At 41.5% G+C, this 19,059-nt stretch overlaps 1 protein-coding gene across 2 annotated transcripts in view; it reads right to left on the bottom strand.

Moving 5' to 3' along the window:
• Positions 1-19,059, bottom strand: part of PLEKHH2 (pleckstrin homology, MyTH4 and FERM domain containing H2) — a 110,728-nt gene that overhangs the window by 54,337 nt on the left and 37,332 nt on the right. For both annotated transcript variants that reach the window (XM_075204147.1, XM_075204146.1), the window contains exon 3: positions 6,529-6,591. In XM_075204147.1, the coding sequence (XP_075060248.1) occupies positions 6,529-6,591 (63 nt within the window). The remainder of the gene's footprint in view (positions 1-6,528; positions 6,592-19,059) is intronic.

The following is a 19,059-nucleotide window of genomic DNA, read 5'->3' on the forward strand; positions in this document are numbered from 1 at the left end:
TGTGGATACTGGTCCATCCCTAGTCCTGGTCAATGCACAGGTGATTTTACCTGGTTGGTGACTGCTTCACAGAGCTGGGGTCATGAATTAGATTTTGACCATGGACCTATCTTTGTGGAGATTGTCTGTTCTCTCCATGTTTCTGTGGGGTTTCTCCCACACTCTACAGACATATTGGTAGGTTCATTGACTTCTGATGAAATTACCCCTAACTTGTATGTATGTTCTGTGTGGAAGGGAATATAGATTGTAAGCTCCACTGTGGCAGGGTCAGATGTGAATGATTAAATATACTTTGTAAAGTGGTGGTAGTAATTATCATGAAGCTAAAAACGCCGACATGGAATAGCCCAACATGATGAGGCCGAAGGGGTCACGTACGACAGCGTGGAAATAGTGACAGCTTGAAAGGAGACTTCAAACCGTTCCGACGAATGAACATCCTGGGAGCCTACAATGACGTCAGTTTCAAGGACCACACTATCATTCCTGCTGTTAACCTTCAATCTCATCATATCGGACTATTTCATGTCGGCGTTTTCAGCTTCAGGATAAGGTACCCAACCCCTGTAAAGAGCTGCGTAATATATAGTGCTATATAAATAACTTTTAATAAGGCACTTTCTGCTTTGTTGTGTTTAAACAGAGGGTAAACCCTACAATGACCTCTACAACGAAAGTTTGATATGCGTTTTAATTGCCGCTATAAACGGTGTATGTAACCTCTCAACTGCATCTCTATGTAAAAATGTGAATATGAAAGTAAACTTATAATGATGTAACATCAGTGGTCGAAGTGGAAATTCAAAAGTGGCGGTATAAAAATGTAAATAGAATTTGATAGTTTTAAAGACGGCAGTAGGAGAAGTGGCAGTGAGGTATACCCTGTATACTGTCCACGTTGAGCGTGGCGTAACATACTATTTATATATCGACTTTTTATGTGTATGTTTACTGTGTAAAAGATAAAGCAGCTCTAAAAGTCACTGCACTAAAGCTCCATTAACCCGACAACAGTATACACAAAAGCATTTACTGCCTTGTTGACATTACAATCCAATTAAACGTTGGAAGAAAGTGAGATGCAGTATGGCATTTAAATAAGGACTAATTTGTATGCCTTGTTGCTAATCACTGTTTTGCCCTAGACATGTAATTGGCTGTTACAACCATGTACAATTGCTTTCAGCTGCAGTTAAGGGTCTGCGTAAGTTGAATTTAAGAAGCCAAAATCTGCTACATAATCAGTACATAATCCACAGTTTTTAGTTATGTGTTAGTGATCAATCCTCCAGATGCTCAAAGTCTGTTAAGTACGGGCCTTAAGGGCACTTTTTTTTAACTAAGAGATGAAGAGATGTTAAAAAACCTAGTTACCTAGGGCCTGATTCATTAAGGATCTTAACTTGAGAAACTTCTTATTTCAGTCTCCTGGACAAAACCATGTTACAATGCAAGGGGTGCAAATTAGTATTCTGTTTTGCACATAAGTTAAATACTGACTGTTTTTTCATGTAGCACACAAATACTTGATAGCTTATTTGTACACTGAATTTAAAGTTGATATTTGTGTGCTACATGAAAAAACAGTCAGTATTTAACTTATGTGCAAAACAGAATACTAATTTGCACCCCTTGCATTGTAACATGGTTTTGTCCAGGAGACTGAAATAAGAAGTTTCTTAAGTTAAGATCCTTAATGAATCAGGCCCCTAGTCTCTTATTTAAACCTTATGTGACGCCGTAAATCTAGATTGAACAGTTTTTGCATGATGTTTGGTTTGCAAGTGGCACACGTCTGATGCGATCTTATGCAAACTCCAGATTAATGAATAATGAGGTTTGTCTTTGAAAACCAGATCCAATTGATGGCGATATTAAAACTGCAAAACCACGCTTCGATACAACCCCATCTAAGAATAATTTACAAAAGTGCAAAACCCCCTCAACCCACAGTGCAAATGACTTTTTGTGGTAGCATAGGCTTATTTTTGGGTGACTGTATCCCATTTATTTAAAAGGACATGGAATAAATACGTCAAAATGGTGTTGTTTTGCAGGGGTGCAAAAGTTTGCATGTTTTGATGAGAGGGACTAGGCAGATCGGGGAGTTCCTACATACGGGCTAATTGCATTAGTGCACCCCATTTTAAGCACATTTAAATTTTGTTTTGTAAGATGAGATTCAAGAGGTGAAGAGGGGATAATTACAAGGGGCCCCTCCTTAGTGGGAGCCGCAGAGCATTTCCCCTTCCTCCAAAATGATCTTGGGGTATATTTACTAAACTGTGGGTTTGAAAAAGTGGAGATGTTGCCTATAGCAACCAATCAGATTCTAGCTATCATTTAGTTAGCACATTCTATAAAATGGTAGAATCTGATTGGTTGCTATAGGCAACATCTCCACTTTTTCAAACCTGCATTTTAGTAAATATACCCCCTTGTATTTTACAGGTCCTTCGGGCATATTCTTGCAATGGGACACAGACACACATAATACAGAAAGTCCAACGTTAACAAAAGAACAAACAAACTATGAAATATATAATAGCGACAAATGTAATTATATATAATAAGCTGACCCGTGTCGCTTTATTCAAGACATAAATGACAAAGCAGACTTTGAAGAGAAATTAATGAAATGTGTGGTTCTAAAGTCACCGTAGGCTGAACATTGTTTTCTTTTTAGCATTTCCAGATGGGCTGCCATCCCACAGCAGTCCGAGCAGAATGCTTTTCCAGAATCCAAGGCGGATGAATAGACGCATTTGTGCAAAATTAAACACACTGCATTTTTTCCAGATCGTAAATGATCTCTGATGTCTCCAAAAATGTTATTTCAGTTACTTTTCTTTTTGTTTATTTCAATTTATGTGGCTCTTTTTGTTTCTGGGAGACACTTGAAAGTCAGACACAACAGTTGTGTCTTCCCTACAATTAGATCACTGCTGCAGGTGCAGGGAAATCTGGATTGTGACTTCCCTGCACATATTAGCTGCCTCTTAACTAAGGCATTCCCAGGTAATGCCACAAAGACTCTGCCAAGTTACCTGACAAGCCAAATGCACAAGCTAAAGATTTCTCAATGAAAACCACAACATTTTATTGAACTGGTACAATGCAGTAACCAGAGGCTGTCATTGATATCCTACATAACACAATGGGTAGAGACAAATATTCACAGTTTGGTCTCATAATGTGAGGGAGTTGTCAATTAATCCTCACAGTGGAGAAAAACATCTTTCCAGAGCCCATAAATGGAATTTGTATTGAATCCCTGGACCAATCACCCAAAAATCTAATGATTATAGCTAGCGGTACCGGGCTCTATGAACTAACTCATATAGAGCTGCAACACTCCATTTGTTCAAGCAGAGAGGTATGAAATATTTAGTTATTACATACAATGCAGCTCTGCTGAACTCCTCTACCTCAGAGGTGATGGAGCATGGAGGAAGGGACAAAGCACAGAATGCATGGGCAGCATGGTGGCTCAGCGGTTAACACTTCTGCCTCACAGCACAGTGGTCATGAGTTTGATTCCCAGCCATGGCCTTATCTGTGTGGAGTTTGTATGTTCTCCCTGTGTTTGCGTGGGTTTCCTACAGGTGCTCCGGTTTCCTCCCACACTCCAAAAACATACTGGTAGGTTAATTGGCTGCTATCAAATTGACCTAAGTCTCTCTCGGTCTGTAGCTATGTTGGGGAATTTAGACTGTAAGCCCCAATGGGGCAGGGACTGATGTGAGTGAGTTCTCTGTACAGCGCTGCGGAATTAGCGCTATATAAATAGCTGAAGATGATGCCTGCGTGCCTTAGCTCCGCCTCCTACTCCTTGTCTCATCACCTGTTTGGATGGCCGCACAAATGGAGATGCACTTCTTTTTCCTTTGCATTACAACACAAACCGCACCATTTCTTGTAAGAGACTCATCCAATCCATTTTCATTAAAATCCAGTAAACAAATTGGCCATCATCACCTCCATTGATAGAATATTTCATGGCCTGACTATAAGTCCTAAAAAAAACGCCATGGTTATGCCAGTAAAGTAGGTGAGCTTAATGTGGCATGGTAAAAGTGTCAGTGGTCATATAAAATAATGTGTCAGCTATATAAGTAATGGGTGTGGTGTAATTGAGGCTGAGTCTATTTAACAAGATCCCTCCATTGTGAGGATGTTCTATCGCTGCTTATGGAATACTTTCCTGGGAACAGTGGTCTCTACGTTGCTAGATGTTATTGTTTGAGAAAAGCACATCACTAAAATAGCAAATCACCAAAACACCACTGTCATACAAGAACATTTTAACTGTGATTCCATTAACAATAAACAACTGCAAATGAACTATCTGAGGTTGACATTTATTTTTTATAAGGGCGTGTGTTTCCATGTAGACTTTATAAGCTGGTGACATTCCATTTGGCAGCACCATAGGTAGTATTTAGGTTCACACCGTATTGGATTTTCCAGAAGAAGATCCTATTCGCAAGTTCTTGTGACTAAGGTGAGTCATACACGCTTCTGTTGCCGTACACAGAAAATAAACAGAAATCTCAAAGCAAATGAAAAATACAGCTGTCAAAAAAAGAATACATAAAAACGGGATATAGGGACACGAGCCCCTCAGTGCTCAATGGGCCCTAGGGGGGACACTAGGTTGCCTGATGGATGATTTGGCTCTGGGTCCACCCTTGAGCAATTTTGAAAAACTGGTAACGAGCAGAGAGCATCATAGAAGTATTATGTGATAACTGTGTAAAACTGTAGATGATCAGAATCACACCACTTCTGGCACCAGACGAATAACACACTACTATCTAAAATATTCAAACATTATGAGTTGAAATATTTCATGACATATGTGAAATAATGTATAGGAAACAGTAAAATGAACTTGTGGCACCCTACTATTCCTCTTTTAGATCCCAAACTCTCTGTTTCTCTCTCTTACCAGCTATAATACCATTTACCCTGTTTACTGCTATACATATTTGCATTTTGTGGTATTTTTAACTGCCAAGATATGTGAACATGTTTCCAAACACAATAAAAAAGCCTGTTGTTTTATACATATCTTACAGCATTTACGCTCAATATGTTATTAAAGGGGACAGGGTTAAATGTGAGAAACATTCACAAAGGTCTATTTTGCAAATATAACCTCTACACTATTTTTAACCATTAGTTAGATACATTCTCTAGCAGTTTATGTCTAACTAATACTTTTTGGTGCAGTGTCTCGATCTTCAAAGGACTGGGTATGTATAGATGACTAACTATACCCTGCCGACTAAATATCAAGACTCTATTCTGAAAGGTTCTTGTTAGGTACTACTTGAGCATGTATCTAACCATCCTGACATGGATAGCTTAGTTCAAGTCCAATGATGCTGGGTATATGATTAAACAGTGGAAACTCTGTTAGATATAGGTGAGTACCCTTGTCCTGTTTTTCAGCGATTATCCCTGGAAGAATAGCATAAATCATTTTACTGATACAGCATCAATCAGGCTCAAGCAGCAAGTGCAGGATGTCAGGACCAATACCAGTTGTAAAAGGTATAAAAGAATGAGGACTATAGAAAAGCGAATCTTGAGCACCATGGATAGTGAGTACTGTTCACCGATTTGCAGTTCTAGGGCCTGATTCGTTAAGGATCTGAACTTAAGAAACCTCTTATTTCAGTCTCCTGGACAAAACCATGTTACAATGCAAGGGGTGCAAATTAGTATTCTGTTTTGCACATAAGTTAAATACTGACTGTTTTTTCATGTAGCACACAAATACTTGATAGCTTATTTGTACACTGAAATTTAAAGTTGATATTTGTGGGCTACATGAAAAAACAGTCAGTATTTAACTTATGTACAAAACAGAATACTAATTTGCACCCCTTGCATTGTAACATGGTTTTGTCCAGGAGACTGAAATAAGAAGTTTCTTAAGTTAAGATCCTTAATGAATCAGGCCCCTTGAGTTTAAGTAATATAGAGGGGGCTCTATATATAGGGCAAGCGATAGATTAGTTGTCCTTTAAAACAAATGCCAAAACAGGTGGTATAGCAGGAGAGTGACGGAAGAGAGAGTGACGAGAGAGAGTGAGGGGGACAGAGTGAGAGTGAGAGAGTGAGGGGGAGAGAGTGAGAGTGAGGGGGAGAGAGTGAGAGAGACAGATAGTAGAAAATACCTATTGTCAAACAATGGTAGCAAAAATAAATTGTATAGAGATATAAAGAGCTGTATCTTAGTGATGTTGTACTTTTTATGTTTGTTTTACAAGAATAACCATCTGAGCATATGTCAATATTTCTAGTCTTTGGGGAATTCCAGGCACCTGGAGTTCTTCCTCCTCCCCCAAATACACCATTGACAATACTGGTAAAAGAACCATTGAAATAAATGTTTAAAGTAACAAAACAAAAAAAAGAAAGCGACATCTTCATTCTGCACTATAAAATATAACATTTTTCAGAGGTAAAAGAACAAATGCTTATAGGGGCCACATTCCAGTTAGTAACAATTACCTGCTCATAAGCGTTCTCTGCCCGTCGGTTTGCATCAATAACTTGTCTTTCCAGCTGCTGCATCTGCACAAGAAGAGACGAGTGTTGATTATTTAATGGGCATTTATACAAACATGCTTTGAAGTTCTGGTAATGGATTGTGACATTATCAATAGTCTTCTAATTGAGATGAAAGCCTCTTAGTGATACATGTCATGCATGAAAGGTTATGAAGGACTGCAATTTGCAATTCCTATACATGCCAGGAATTGTAAGCCAAACAACCTGAGTATAGGAGAAAAATGTTTCACCAAATTTCCTACATAAGCAGATGATCTACAAAGAAATCATAAAAAAAGAGGCAACATCCACAGTTACACGTAACTCCAACATAGCTCCTGAGACTCAGCCAGGGTGACAATTAAAGCTGATTGGACAAGCTGAAGCAGCCATCCAATCGGCATCAACTGGCACCCTGACTGTGTCCTGGTCAGGTTCAAATACAAGATATTTAACACTCTATTTATAGCTGCTATGTAACTGAGCCCAAAGGGGGAGATTCAATTAGCAGCGATATTCTCAGGAACGTTAGTTAATTAGCATGGTAAAAATATACACTGGTTTTTGCTCATACTTCTACGAGTTAAAATCAGCTGAAATTTCACTAAACAAATATGTGCTTGGTGTCTCCGCGGACGTTCCGGAGACACACCCCGTGTATTTGTTTCTAATTGAATCTCCCCCAAAATGTCTTTCTTTTTTACCAAGCATTCCCTGCTCAAGGTGACTATGATTGGCTGACTACAGTGTACTCCAATGGGATTACTTACTACAAGTCTGCTCTGTATAGGAAACATTCTACACTTACAATCAGAACTTTGAGGCCTATTTATGATCAAGCAGTGGTAACAATGTTTTTATCACCCCAATAAATCTCTTATTGATGCAATTTATCAATAAATCTTGCGGTGGCAGCTGGGTGATACTCAGATGCCTCGCCAATACGGTTAGTGTACCGTTTTGCCGGGCCAGTCCTTGCTGATATATCCGGAAGTCGTTTAGCCGGCTCAGCTTGTGCAGTGGAACTGGAAGCCCAGCCATAGGCTTTCATTTTCCACTTGGTGAAAAAATAAACAAACAGTTAAACACTATTAGGAACAGTATTACACTATTATGTTTTACATCCATAAAGGGCAAGGTCTGGGGGGATTGTGGGTGTGGCTAATTCGGTTTTGATGTTTTCTTTAGGAATGTTGGGATATTTTGGGAAAGCTGTCCTGGCGATTTATCATGGAATGTTGAGAGGCATGTCACATGACGGGTCCTCTTGTCATGTTATTACTCTTGACAGAATACATTAGTGTAAATATCTTACAACTATCCTTACAAAGAACTAGGGATCAAAGAGGGTTTGAGGTTAAAAAATAGGCAGTCTAGAAGGGCCAAGTGGCTCTTATTTGCCGTCAAATTCTATGTTGCTACGTTTGTTAACCAATATGAGAAAAATGCCAGCAGTTTAGGATGTATTTCTATACTTAGTTAAGAAATGTTTATGTAATAAGGTCACATACCAGGATCACAAAACTGTTATTTACTTTTTTGCTATAGTGCATGTAATGATATGCAAGGAGCACTAAGTATACCATGTTTTTATATCTTGCTAACTATTTACCATGGTAGGTCTTCAATTACATTCTCCCTCAGTGCAATATTCATCATCATCAACATTTATTTATATAGCGCCAGCAAATTCCGTAGCGCTTTACAATTGGGAACAAACACTGATAAGACAATACTGGGTAATACATACAGACAGAGAGGTAAGAGGGCCCTGCTCGCAAGCTTACAATCTATAGGACAATGGTAGTTAGAAACACAAGGGCATGTGCTACATCATATTGCACAATGGACCAGCTAGAACGCAAAGGTAAAAGTATTGAGTGGGCTGTGTGTGTTGCAATGTTGGTCAGAGGGTTGTTGTCTTGCGTTAGCAGTGTAGAGGATGGTAATAGGGTAATCTAGGGAAATTAAGATGGTGGTTGAGGAATATCATAACCTTGTCTGAAGAGGTGGGTTTTCAGTGAACGCTTGAAGGTTTGAAGACTAGAGGAAAGTCTTATTGTGCGTGGGAGGGAATTCCACAAATTGGGTGCAGCCCGGAAAAAATCCTATAACCAAGAATGGGAGGATGTGATGAGAGTGGAGGAGAGACGTAGATCTTGTGCAGAACGGAGGCGTCGAGTAGGGAGATATTTTGAGACAAGTGAAGAGATGTATGTCGGTGCAATTTTGTTCATGGCCTTGTATGTTAGTAGAAGAATTTTATATTGGATTTGTTGATATACAGGCAGCCAATATAGAGACTGAGTGGCTCAGCAGAGGAATAACGGTTAGTAAGGAAAATCAATCTAGCTGCTGCGTGCAAAATAGATTGTAGGGGTTCAAGTCTGACTTTGGGAAGACCAGTAAGGAGGGAATTGCAATAGTCGATGCGGGAGATGATGAGTGCATGAATTAATGTTTTTGCGGTGTCTTGTATATTAACCTAATGTAATAACATTTTCAAAAGTTTAATTTGATATAACTTTTTAAAGAAAGTCTCTAATAGTAACTGTTAAGAAATAGGAGCTCTTCTGTTTGTCTGAGCTATCATCTGTGCAATTACTGCTACTACTATGTGTAGGATCATTCCTGCAGTTCATTGAATCAGCTGGTTGCTACTCAAATAGTTACAAGCTTCATTCAGCTCTCAGTCTCGCAGCCTCAGATGTGCAATCACCTACCACACTCATGCAGCTAATCATCCTGCAGTTCTGATTGGTGCTGCTGCCTTTATAAACCTCTTTCAGGCAGCATACCAATGCTAGTGATAGTTGCTGCTTGACCTAGTGTGACATGTATCCTGACCTTTTCTGCTATCAGTGTTTTCCTGGATTGTTTATAGGACTTGCTGTCTTCTCCACTCCTGACTCTTGGCTTTGTTAAACAGATTTGCTCTCATATCTCTACCTGCCCTGACCCGTGGCTTGTTTACAGGATTCTGCTGTCTTCTCTACTCTTGATCCCCTGCCTGTCTGACCCTGAGTTCTGCCAAATACATTGTGGTTGCTCACTACCTGCTGCCTTGTGCTGTCCACTTCATCATACAAGTGCTAGACTACTCCACATTAGCCATTGCCTGTCTGGCTCAGAGTTCTGCTAATATATCCTGGTTGCTCATTACCTCCTACTGTGTTCTGTCCTCTCCACCGGGCAGGTGCTAGATCAACATCTGCTGCTAACAAAGCCTAAGTCCTGGGGTCAACCGAGTCCTGCAGAATGTAACACATTCCTCAGAAAGGTGGGCTGCTAAAGGTGAACATCTCAAGAAGCAGTTCTACCAGTTGAGGCTCTCATGCTACTCTGCCCTTAACAGTAATTATACTAGATAATATGGTGAGGCCAAATATAAACTCTCCGCTGCAAATGAGGATTAGCAAAAATAAGCCTTTGCTGTTGTTCTGTATTTTAATATCCCGTACTCACAGGATGTGGCTTATCAAATCACTAGGAACTAGTGACATCACTGGGGCATGAGGCACATCCTAATAAATTGATAGGCTGTATATTGATACGTAGATTTTTAAGGTTTGTTGTAATTAGAACATAAGTTACTACTCTTCCGGAATTTCCGGGAGGCTCCCTATCACACTTTTACACAAGGAATATCACTGACTGATATTAGCGCTACTAACCTAAGAGGCGCGGAGTCTAACACACCACCAGTGTTCACCAGGGACCCCCGCAAGGAGGTTTGGGCTTTGCTGCGTGCGATGTGCAGGTTGCGGTACTCTCAGGAAGTCACCAGTGCAGCGATTAGAGGGTAGTCAGACAGGCCGAGTCGAAACCAAGGAAGCGAGGTACCACGGAGAGTAGGCAAGAGTAGTCAGGAACGGTCCAAAGGTCAGTACCAGTGCGGGCAGTGAAGTACAAGGGATATCCGGAAGAGAGGTCAAACAAGCCAAGGAGTCAAATACACAGGAGGTCAGGAACAGGAATATAAACTAAATGCTGGAGCTGGTTAGAACCAATACTCTGGCACTAGACATGTGTCAGAGGCTGCTTTAAGTACTCTAAGGTGCCTCCTGATAGGGTTAGGGAGATTTAGGCGGTTAAGACATGCTGGCTGCAGACAGGTGAGTAGATATAGAGTTCTGCTGCTAGGCAACAGGACGTGAATTGCGGAGAGAAGGTGTCCGTCTGCGGCGCCTGTGGAGAGCGCGGAGACGGCACCTGACACTCCCGAATTTTGGGAAGTCCTCCCGGACTCCCAGAAGAGTAGGTAACCTTCTGGACACTTGTGGAGGTGGGGCTTAATGACATGTCACCACGCCCCCCCCCCACCCTCCTACACTTGCTTGTCACATGACCAGTCCTCAGGGATCTCCCAGACGACAGGTTTTAACACATTAACGTTTGTAATGCACATACAACATACACCATTTGATGTCTTATTCCCTCCATCTCTTACTGTGACTTTCACTTTCCTGACAGTCTTGGAAAACCATTAGAGTTTAGAGACAGGTAAAGTCATTTATGTCTTCGTTTGGGGGAAGAGGAATTTTGAGCAGAATAAAGTAAATATTAGACACATTATTGTTAGCTAGGACCGGCCAGAATCTTGCCTACTCTGATGTGTTTGGCAGACGCAGTCATAGTTGTATGACCAAATATGCGACATAATAACAGAATAACACTGTGCATGGGTCAACTGTGTTGCTGTAATATTACACTGCATCCTTAGTTATCTTATCTGATACTGCAGACTCCAAATATCAAGTGTAGATATGCTTTTAATACTAATGTACTAGCAATATTTATTTACTTGGTCTGCATTTGTTTTAAAGGGATTTTCCAACTTCAGCTTATTTTAACTAATGTGCTTCCCTGCAATTTTTACGAAATAGATGACTTAATCTTCTGAATTGTTCATCTCTTTTTTAAATCAGCGATGGGCAACAGATGACCCTCTGAGCCTTCACAGATCCGGATTTATTGTCAGGTCTGTTTGTTATAGCTTGTAGCACTTGTTTAAAATACCCTCTTATGTTATTACCGATGAGTGTCTCTTTCTTTCATTAACTGTATTGTTTTAACTAATTACTAAAATGAAGGTTAATGTGCGGTGGCCCTTTTGAAGGTTAGAGGGCCGCCCCATCCGGCCTATGAAGTGTACCAGGTTGCCCATCACCGATTTAAATCATCAAGCTCAGATATTTCAAAAAGTTTGCCTGTTTAAATGAGCAGCATTAGCAGAGCAGCGTGAGATTGTTAAATGCTTCGAGGATCCAGGAGTTCAGGTAGATAAGATTGTCACAGTCTGATCACGTTTACTGAACATAATTATTAGGTCATTTGTATAAGGTAAAAATGAAAGATTAAGAAGAAAACTTTTCATAACAGTTAATATTAAAAACAGGAATATTCACAAATACCAATATTTCCAGGACTGGAAAATGTAGGACTGTCCCTAGAAATTAGGGATAGTTGGCAAATATACTATCCATACATTTCTTTCAACAAGAATCACAGTAACTATAATATATTTTTAGAAGATAGCGTGTATATATTTAATGAAATGGTGTAAAACACTCAGTGCTGAGAGTAATAACAACATTCTCCTCGCAGCACAATAAATGTCTCACTTATATGGCAATGAATGCAAGATGTACAATATAAACAGAGGAGAATAATACTGAAAGGAATCTCTTGTAGCAGAGCAGTCTCTGTGAAACAGGTTAGCTGGGTCTGTCCATTTTGGGGGAATTACTTTACACTCAGGTAACATTCCCTGTTTAAGCTAAAACTGTTCACAAATCAATGGGTTGTTTTTTCATTTAACAGCTCAGATATCTGAGTTCTGTGCATTACATTACCCTGGAACTTTGCCCATGAGGTGATGTTAAAAATAAGTCCTGACTCTCAGACCATGACGGTAGATTTACTAAAGTTCTAAAATGGAAAAGTGGAAGTGTTGCCCGTAGCAACCAATCAGGTTCTAGCATTTATTTCATAGTTGCCAAGAGATCCCAGAGCAGAGGTCAAGTAGTTAGCGAGGAGGGGGCGGAGAGCAGCGGATCACGTTATCCAGCTCCGCCCCTCACGGCAAAATGCTGTGATTGCGTCATCACGTCGCAGGATCAAAATGACTGAATCACGTTGGGGCCCCCATCCTGCCCACTTGCTAGGGAAGTGGGCAGGGTGCGAGAAGACAGCCTGCTCTCCTGGGAGTCTGGGAGGGGCACCCGGAATTCAGGAGTCTCCCGGACATTCCAGGAGTGTTGGCAAGTATGATTTATCTAGTACATTTTAGCAAATGATAGCTAGAATCTGATTGGTTGCCCAATTTGCAACCAACTCTGCATCAGGCCCAGACAGGCTAAATCTGTGTCCATTTGAATAACATGGACTACTAAATTGGCAGTATACTAAAAATTAGCTCTGGAATTAGACTATAACACGAGCAAAGAAAATAGATAAATAACCAGAGATATCCACAATACAGATGGTTTTGAGGTCAATTTACAATTTTTTATACAAACACACATGGGGCCAAGGAGACAGAGACATTTTTAAATGGATAGAGAGAAACAATGCGATGTTGAGAGAGAAACAGAGATTTGTAAGCAAAGAGATGGTGACATGGAGACTGACAGCTATAGCGTACTTGCCAACATTGAAAATCAAACGGTCGTGTGGAAAACGCAGGTGGGGTGTGGTGCCGCAAATTGCTTCATTTTTAAGAAATGCCAACATTGCGCCATGCGGGTGTGACCGAAATTATGCGATTCGCAGCGAATTGCATCATTCAGCCCCCGCTACTGGCCACTTCACTAGGTAGTGGGCGGGATCTGGGAGAAAGGCCTGCTCTGCCAGGGGTCTGGAAGAACCAGTGCTTGAAGTGTGCCAGTATAGGGCAGGAAGATATACCGGCACTTCTCCAATAAGGAGCTGCAGCTAAAATCTCCTGCTTGATTTACCAAGCTGGCGATATACTCATGAATGGAGAAATCCTAATCGGCGCCAGCAGCTTTGTAAAATACTATTAAAACCATCTAATCATCGCTCCCATTCAAAGGAGCCACGTGCTTGTTTTCCCAGCCTCAGTTATACTAGTTTACACTGCGGTCGGTGTCTCTATGTGTCAAGGTAGCAGGGAGTAGATGGAGTAGGTCTAGCCGGAGTCCAGGGAGAACTGAAGGCCCCGTACTTCCACCCACAGCTGACAGATCACCAGATAGGATGAGAATGCTGATTTCACCAGGAAACACTTGTGGGGTATATTCTGGAAGCAGAAGGGGTTCATGTCCCGGGACCCGAATTTCATGTGCGACGTCATACGAAAGGCCGCTTGTCGCCATGCAATGTGTGTGAGTATCCTTCCTGGATCATAGAGGGGTACACAGTGGCTCTCCTCATCCCCTCTGTTATGTATGTGTTCTCAGAGCCGTAACTTAAAATATTAGCGTCTGGGGCGAGAAACGAAAACTCCACCCCCTTAGCCCTCAATATTAACCAAATGAACCTAAATTATTCATAAACTGTGCCCCCACTCAGTGTTGCACCCTGGGCGGTCCCCCCTATCGTACAGCCCTAGTTATGGCCCTGTGTGTTCTTTTACACACCACATACTGAGATAGCATTACACAGAATCTCTCTGTTAAGAAGACGCTCCATAACTATTACCAGTGCCAATTAGTTAGGATGATGGGCAGCTCGTTGGCGCAGCATGGACATTGTCTAGGAACAATGAATCTACTATGGCTGCGATCATGTTGTTGCTTGCTGTGAGATAAACCGTTGCTCATTATGTTAAGAAAATAGACAGGATGATGATACAGGTAATTATTTTTTATTTATTTTTTTCATTTCAAACTATCAAATTCCCTAAATATTGTGGGTCTTAAGTAATCCCTTATGGGTTTTCAGTAAAAAATTTCCATAACGCCTCTTCTAAATTTCCACTTCGACCACTGGGGAGAACTACCCGAAATTTGGGAATCTCCCGGACATTCCGGGAATGTAGAAAACTATGAAGCATAGAGAAACTATGACATGCAGAGACATAAACACATGCAGAGAAACTGACAAAGGTGACACCATTAATGGTTTAATCATAAAAAAGTGTCTGGGCTATACCAGCCATGACGGTGAGCATATAATGGCCCACAAAAGCACATTGCCGAAAAGTAGCGAGAGCATTATATGCTGAATAATAGGAATAATATCTTTAAGAATGAGACGAATATGATGATCATGTAGACACATTAATAGCCATTAGGAAAATAGAGGTTCAGCAAGGTAACACCAGCAGTGGCGGAACAACTCTCTTTGCAGGGGGTGCTGCGGCTACGAGGCCCATGGGTCAGGGTGGGCTGCAAGGGTAATAGTTCCACCACTGCTGGAGTCTATAAAATCACAGAGTAAGCACAGTGAAGCAGGCCCCTGTGCATGCATTGGTGGCTCCCCACTCCAAGGTTTGCTAGTGTTCTTCTTCTGGCTTAATGTACCAAATCTACTCCAAGGGCCTGATACAATAAGGAAAGTAAAGCATAAAAAAAGGAGTAACTTTGCACTTGGGCAAAGCCATGTTGCATTGGAAAGGGAGGTAAATTTAAAACATACTTGCCAACTTTAATTCGTTGGCTTCAGGGATATCTCGGGGGAGGTGGGCGTGCCGGGGCATGTCTTGATGAATCACATCATTTTGGCCCCGCCCCTAAACGACTGTCACACACTATTTGCGTCATTAAGCCCCGCCCCTGCTACTTATTTATTGCTGGGGTAAGAACCGGGAGGTTGCCCTGCTCTCCTGGGAGCCCAGGAGGTCTCCCAGAAACGCAGGAAAGTAGGCAACTATGTGTTAAAGAAAATCAGCTAATGAATCTCTAGAGACTGAAGTATCTTTTACATTTCTGTCTCCATTACTGAAGGCATATTGTCTTACCTGTCAGTCTTTGATTGAATCTTGGTCTCCATGAAAATGGCCACCTCCATAGGCATCAATACATGGACATAGGACACAATTTCTGAACTGTGTCATCATGCCACAGATGGCAAAGCCAACCATGTCTTGTACTGGCTCAGCATCAGGGAGAATGCCAGACTCTTCAGAGAGTGAGGGAGATCACCCCTATTTCAGGGAGTCTCCCTGACATTCAGGGAGAGTTGGCAAGTATGATTTAAAATGTGGGGACACATTTATAGTTGGGATAGGGCATGTCCTAGATCAACTTCAATTTTCAGTGTAAATATAAAGCTATAAAATATTTGTGTGCTACATGAAAAAACAGCCAGTATTTAACTTATGTACAAAATAATAAACTAATTTGCACCCCTTGTATTGTAAGATGGTTTATGTAGGAAAATATGTACTTTTTTTTTGCCTTACTTTCCTTAATGAATCAGGCCCCAAATATCTACCCTGACATATTTCTGCCATAATATTGCTGCTAAAATACTTGTACACATGATCTGCAATATCTAGATATTAAAAGATAATATAATAATATTCAGAAAAACTATTGCGTTCAAAACACAGGGTTCTTCAGTGATAACCATACAACTAATTCACCAGCCAGGCAATGACAGGGGCGGTGGAGTTTCAGCATTTTCATTCCTAGTTGCACATCTGCACGGTACAGTTTGCCAATCTGGATGGACATCCTGGTATCTGGGCCAGAACACAGAACACTGACTCAAGAATATGCACGCAAACAGTTTATTATTATTGCTCCAAATTGCCAGGATGTGCAAGCCCTTACGTCGTTTGTTTAAAATGGAAAAATAATCCTATTCAAGGAAATTTTGAGAGTATCAGCATCGCCTGGAAACAGAATATAAAGCACAACACTAGTTTATGGGACAATTATTACAAGATATTAAGGCTTGGGTAAAGACGATGATGTATCAATTTTATTTACCATCATAGATTAAGGGCATAGGCAAACCGAGGGGGAGAAGGGGGGTTTTCTAGTGCCTGGAAACCCCCTCCAAGCCTGGGTACTGTATAATTGAGGTGGCTGGACCCTGCTCCCACTTCAACCAGCTCTGCTTGAAAAGGAAGAGCTGCGTGCATCTAACAGTAGTGCACGCAGCATTGCCCATGTATATTATGGGGATAGGAAGAGTTGGAGAGCAGCCAAGCACTGTCTAAAATTATACCCACTCCCCCAATCATGCTGGTCACGCCCACTGGCGGCGTGGTGTGGTAACCCCCCTCTAGAAATCCTGCGTTTGCCCCTGAAGAGGTCTATTTATCATTAAAGGGCAATAGTGCTGATTATCTATTGCTGCTTACGCATGCTCAGCTTCCTGGCGATACTGGGTGGCAGAGGTAAGAGGAGTCTTAGCACTCGCCAAGCCAGCGCCGGGTCTCTCTGTGTATGTGTGAGCCAGGCTGATGCTCCTGAGATGGCGATAGCATTAGGAGGACAGCGGCAGTACCTGTACCAAGGTTGTCCTTGTCAAATAGGCTTCCCCAGAGGCCCCTGGTGAAGGCTACCTCCAGCGCTAGCTGGAAATAGACCTTACCACCCAAAGGGCTTTGATAAATGGGGAAAAGACAGGATTTAGGACTTTTCTCCGTTTGATAAATAGACCGATTAGTATTTGTGATAGAATTTTTTTTACAGTTTTGTTGGTGGAATTAATATTCTTATATGGTAGAGATGCAGCTGTTAAGCAAACCTGACAACCCATAGAGTCTCAACATGCAAAACACAGTTTAGGAACATGTCACACATAAAAGTTCATTGACAAACCACAAAATATTCAGGAGTGCAATCCATTTCTATGTGGCTTATTGTGTGCACAGAGCATGTCAACATTCCAGCAACTGTCACTGAAAACGCTCTATATGGACTTTTATTGTGGTTCTAGCTGGAAATATGCGAGGTGGAAACAGAATAAATATCATATTTCAGCCTTCTACTACTTTAAGGCCATTTAGACTCTTCAGTTCTCCTCCTAAATACTAGTTCTCACCCTTATCTTAAAAAATCATGTGTGATCATTTTAATTTCCTTATTATCTTGATAGAATTGCTCCTGTAAATGTGCTTTTCATGTATAAAGTACAGATGGAAGGTGCAAAAGACATTCCATTTAAAGTAAGACCTCGATATTGCAAAGAGGCATAAAATAGGGCACAGGAATGCACCCAGCCTGCATTTAGTTGTCAACTTCCCGAATCCATACAGCTTCTCCTGTCAAAATTTGTGCACTCCGTAGACACTGCTATTGTGACACACAAACTCTATATACATTTCTCTCGGACATGCACAAATTGCATTCGCTCTGCAGGGTCCACTCTTTTGCATGTGATGAAATTACCTTTAGCGGTTCAGCTCAACATGCAGCAAGGTCCTCAACCAGTAAAAGAAAATTTTGTAGGGTTTAATTCAAATTAATTGAGACAGAATGTGGCAAAGTGGTTAGCATTGTAGACTCACGATGGGGCCATGGATTCAACTTCCCAGAGTCAAAAAGATAGCGGTGGGTTAACAGGCTCCTAACAAAATGTACCCTAGTGTGTTTGTGTGTTAGGGAATTTAAACTGTAAGCTCCAATGGGGCAGGGACATGGATTGTTCAATATTCTCTGGAAAACACTGTGAAATATTGTGATAGTATACAAATACTGCACATCCTCTCGACCTAACCTACCCCTACCAATCTGTCATGCCCCTGCATCTGCCTCCTACAAGAGGGTCTTTGCGTCTACCTCTTCTCCATCATGGCTGCTGGTGGCATCAGCCAAAATCTCTGGTTCCGCCCTATGCCTACTATCACCTATCCTCCACCCATCACTATGTCACCCACTCACTATTACAAAACACTCACACTCTCTGTGCCTCCAATCTCATCTCTATCCCCCCTCCTTCCCACCTTCCATTCTCTGTACACTCTGTAATGCAAGATCTGTGTGCAACAAACTCACAGCTACCAGCAACCTTTTCATTTCCCATTCCTTCTATCTTTTAGCCATTACTGAATCTTGGTTCTCCCATTTGGACTCCACCTTCCCGCTGTACTCGCTGTACTCTCCTACGGCAGCCTCAACTTCACCCATACTCCTCATCCTCGTGACTGTCATGGTTGTGGAGTAGGCATCATATTGTCTCCTGGCTGTACCAACAATGTCACCCCCCCCAGAATCCTTCTCTCTCCTTCTCTTCCTTCGAAGTTCAGTTTATTTGACTATTCTTTCCTCTCAGCCTCCATGTCGCTTTAATCTCCGTCCCCCTGACCCCCTACCCCGCACTCATAATTTCTAAACAACTTTGCTGCATCCCCACTGACACCCTAGCAGTACTACTGACTTACTCTCACCTCCTCCTATGGCCTCTCCCCAATGGACATCTTCTCCCACCCACCAAGACCGTTGCTCCTTCTCCCTAGTTTTATCCTGTCTATGCAACATCTCCATCTTCTCCAACTCACTCGACCCTCTCTATGATCACAATCTGCTCTCCTTCTCCACAGATGTGTGCACTAAGCAACACCTTCCCGGC

The sequence above is a fragment of the Mixophyes fleayi genome, chromosome 3 (genome assembly GCF_038048845.1).
Source record: "Mixophyes fleayi isolate aMixFle1 chromosome 3, aMixFle1.hap1, whole genome shotgun sequence".
Taxonomy (NCBI): Eukaryota; Metazoa; Chordata; class Amphibia; order Anura; family Limnodynastidae; genus Mixophyes; species Mixophyes fleayi.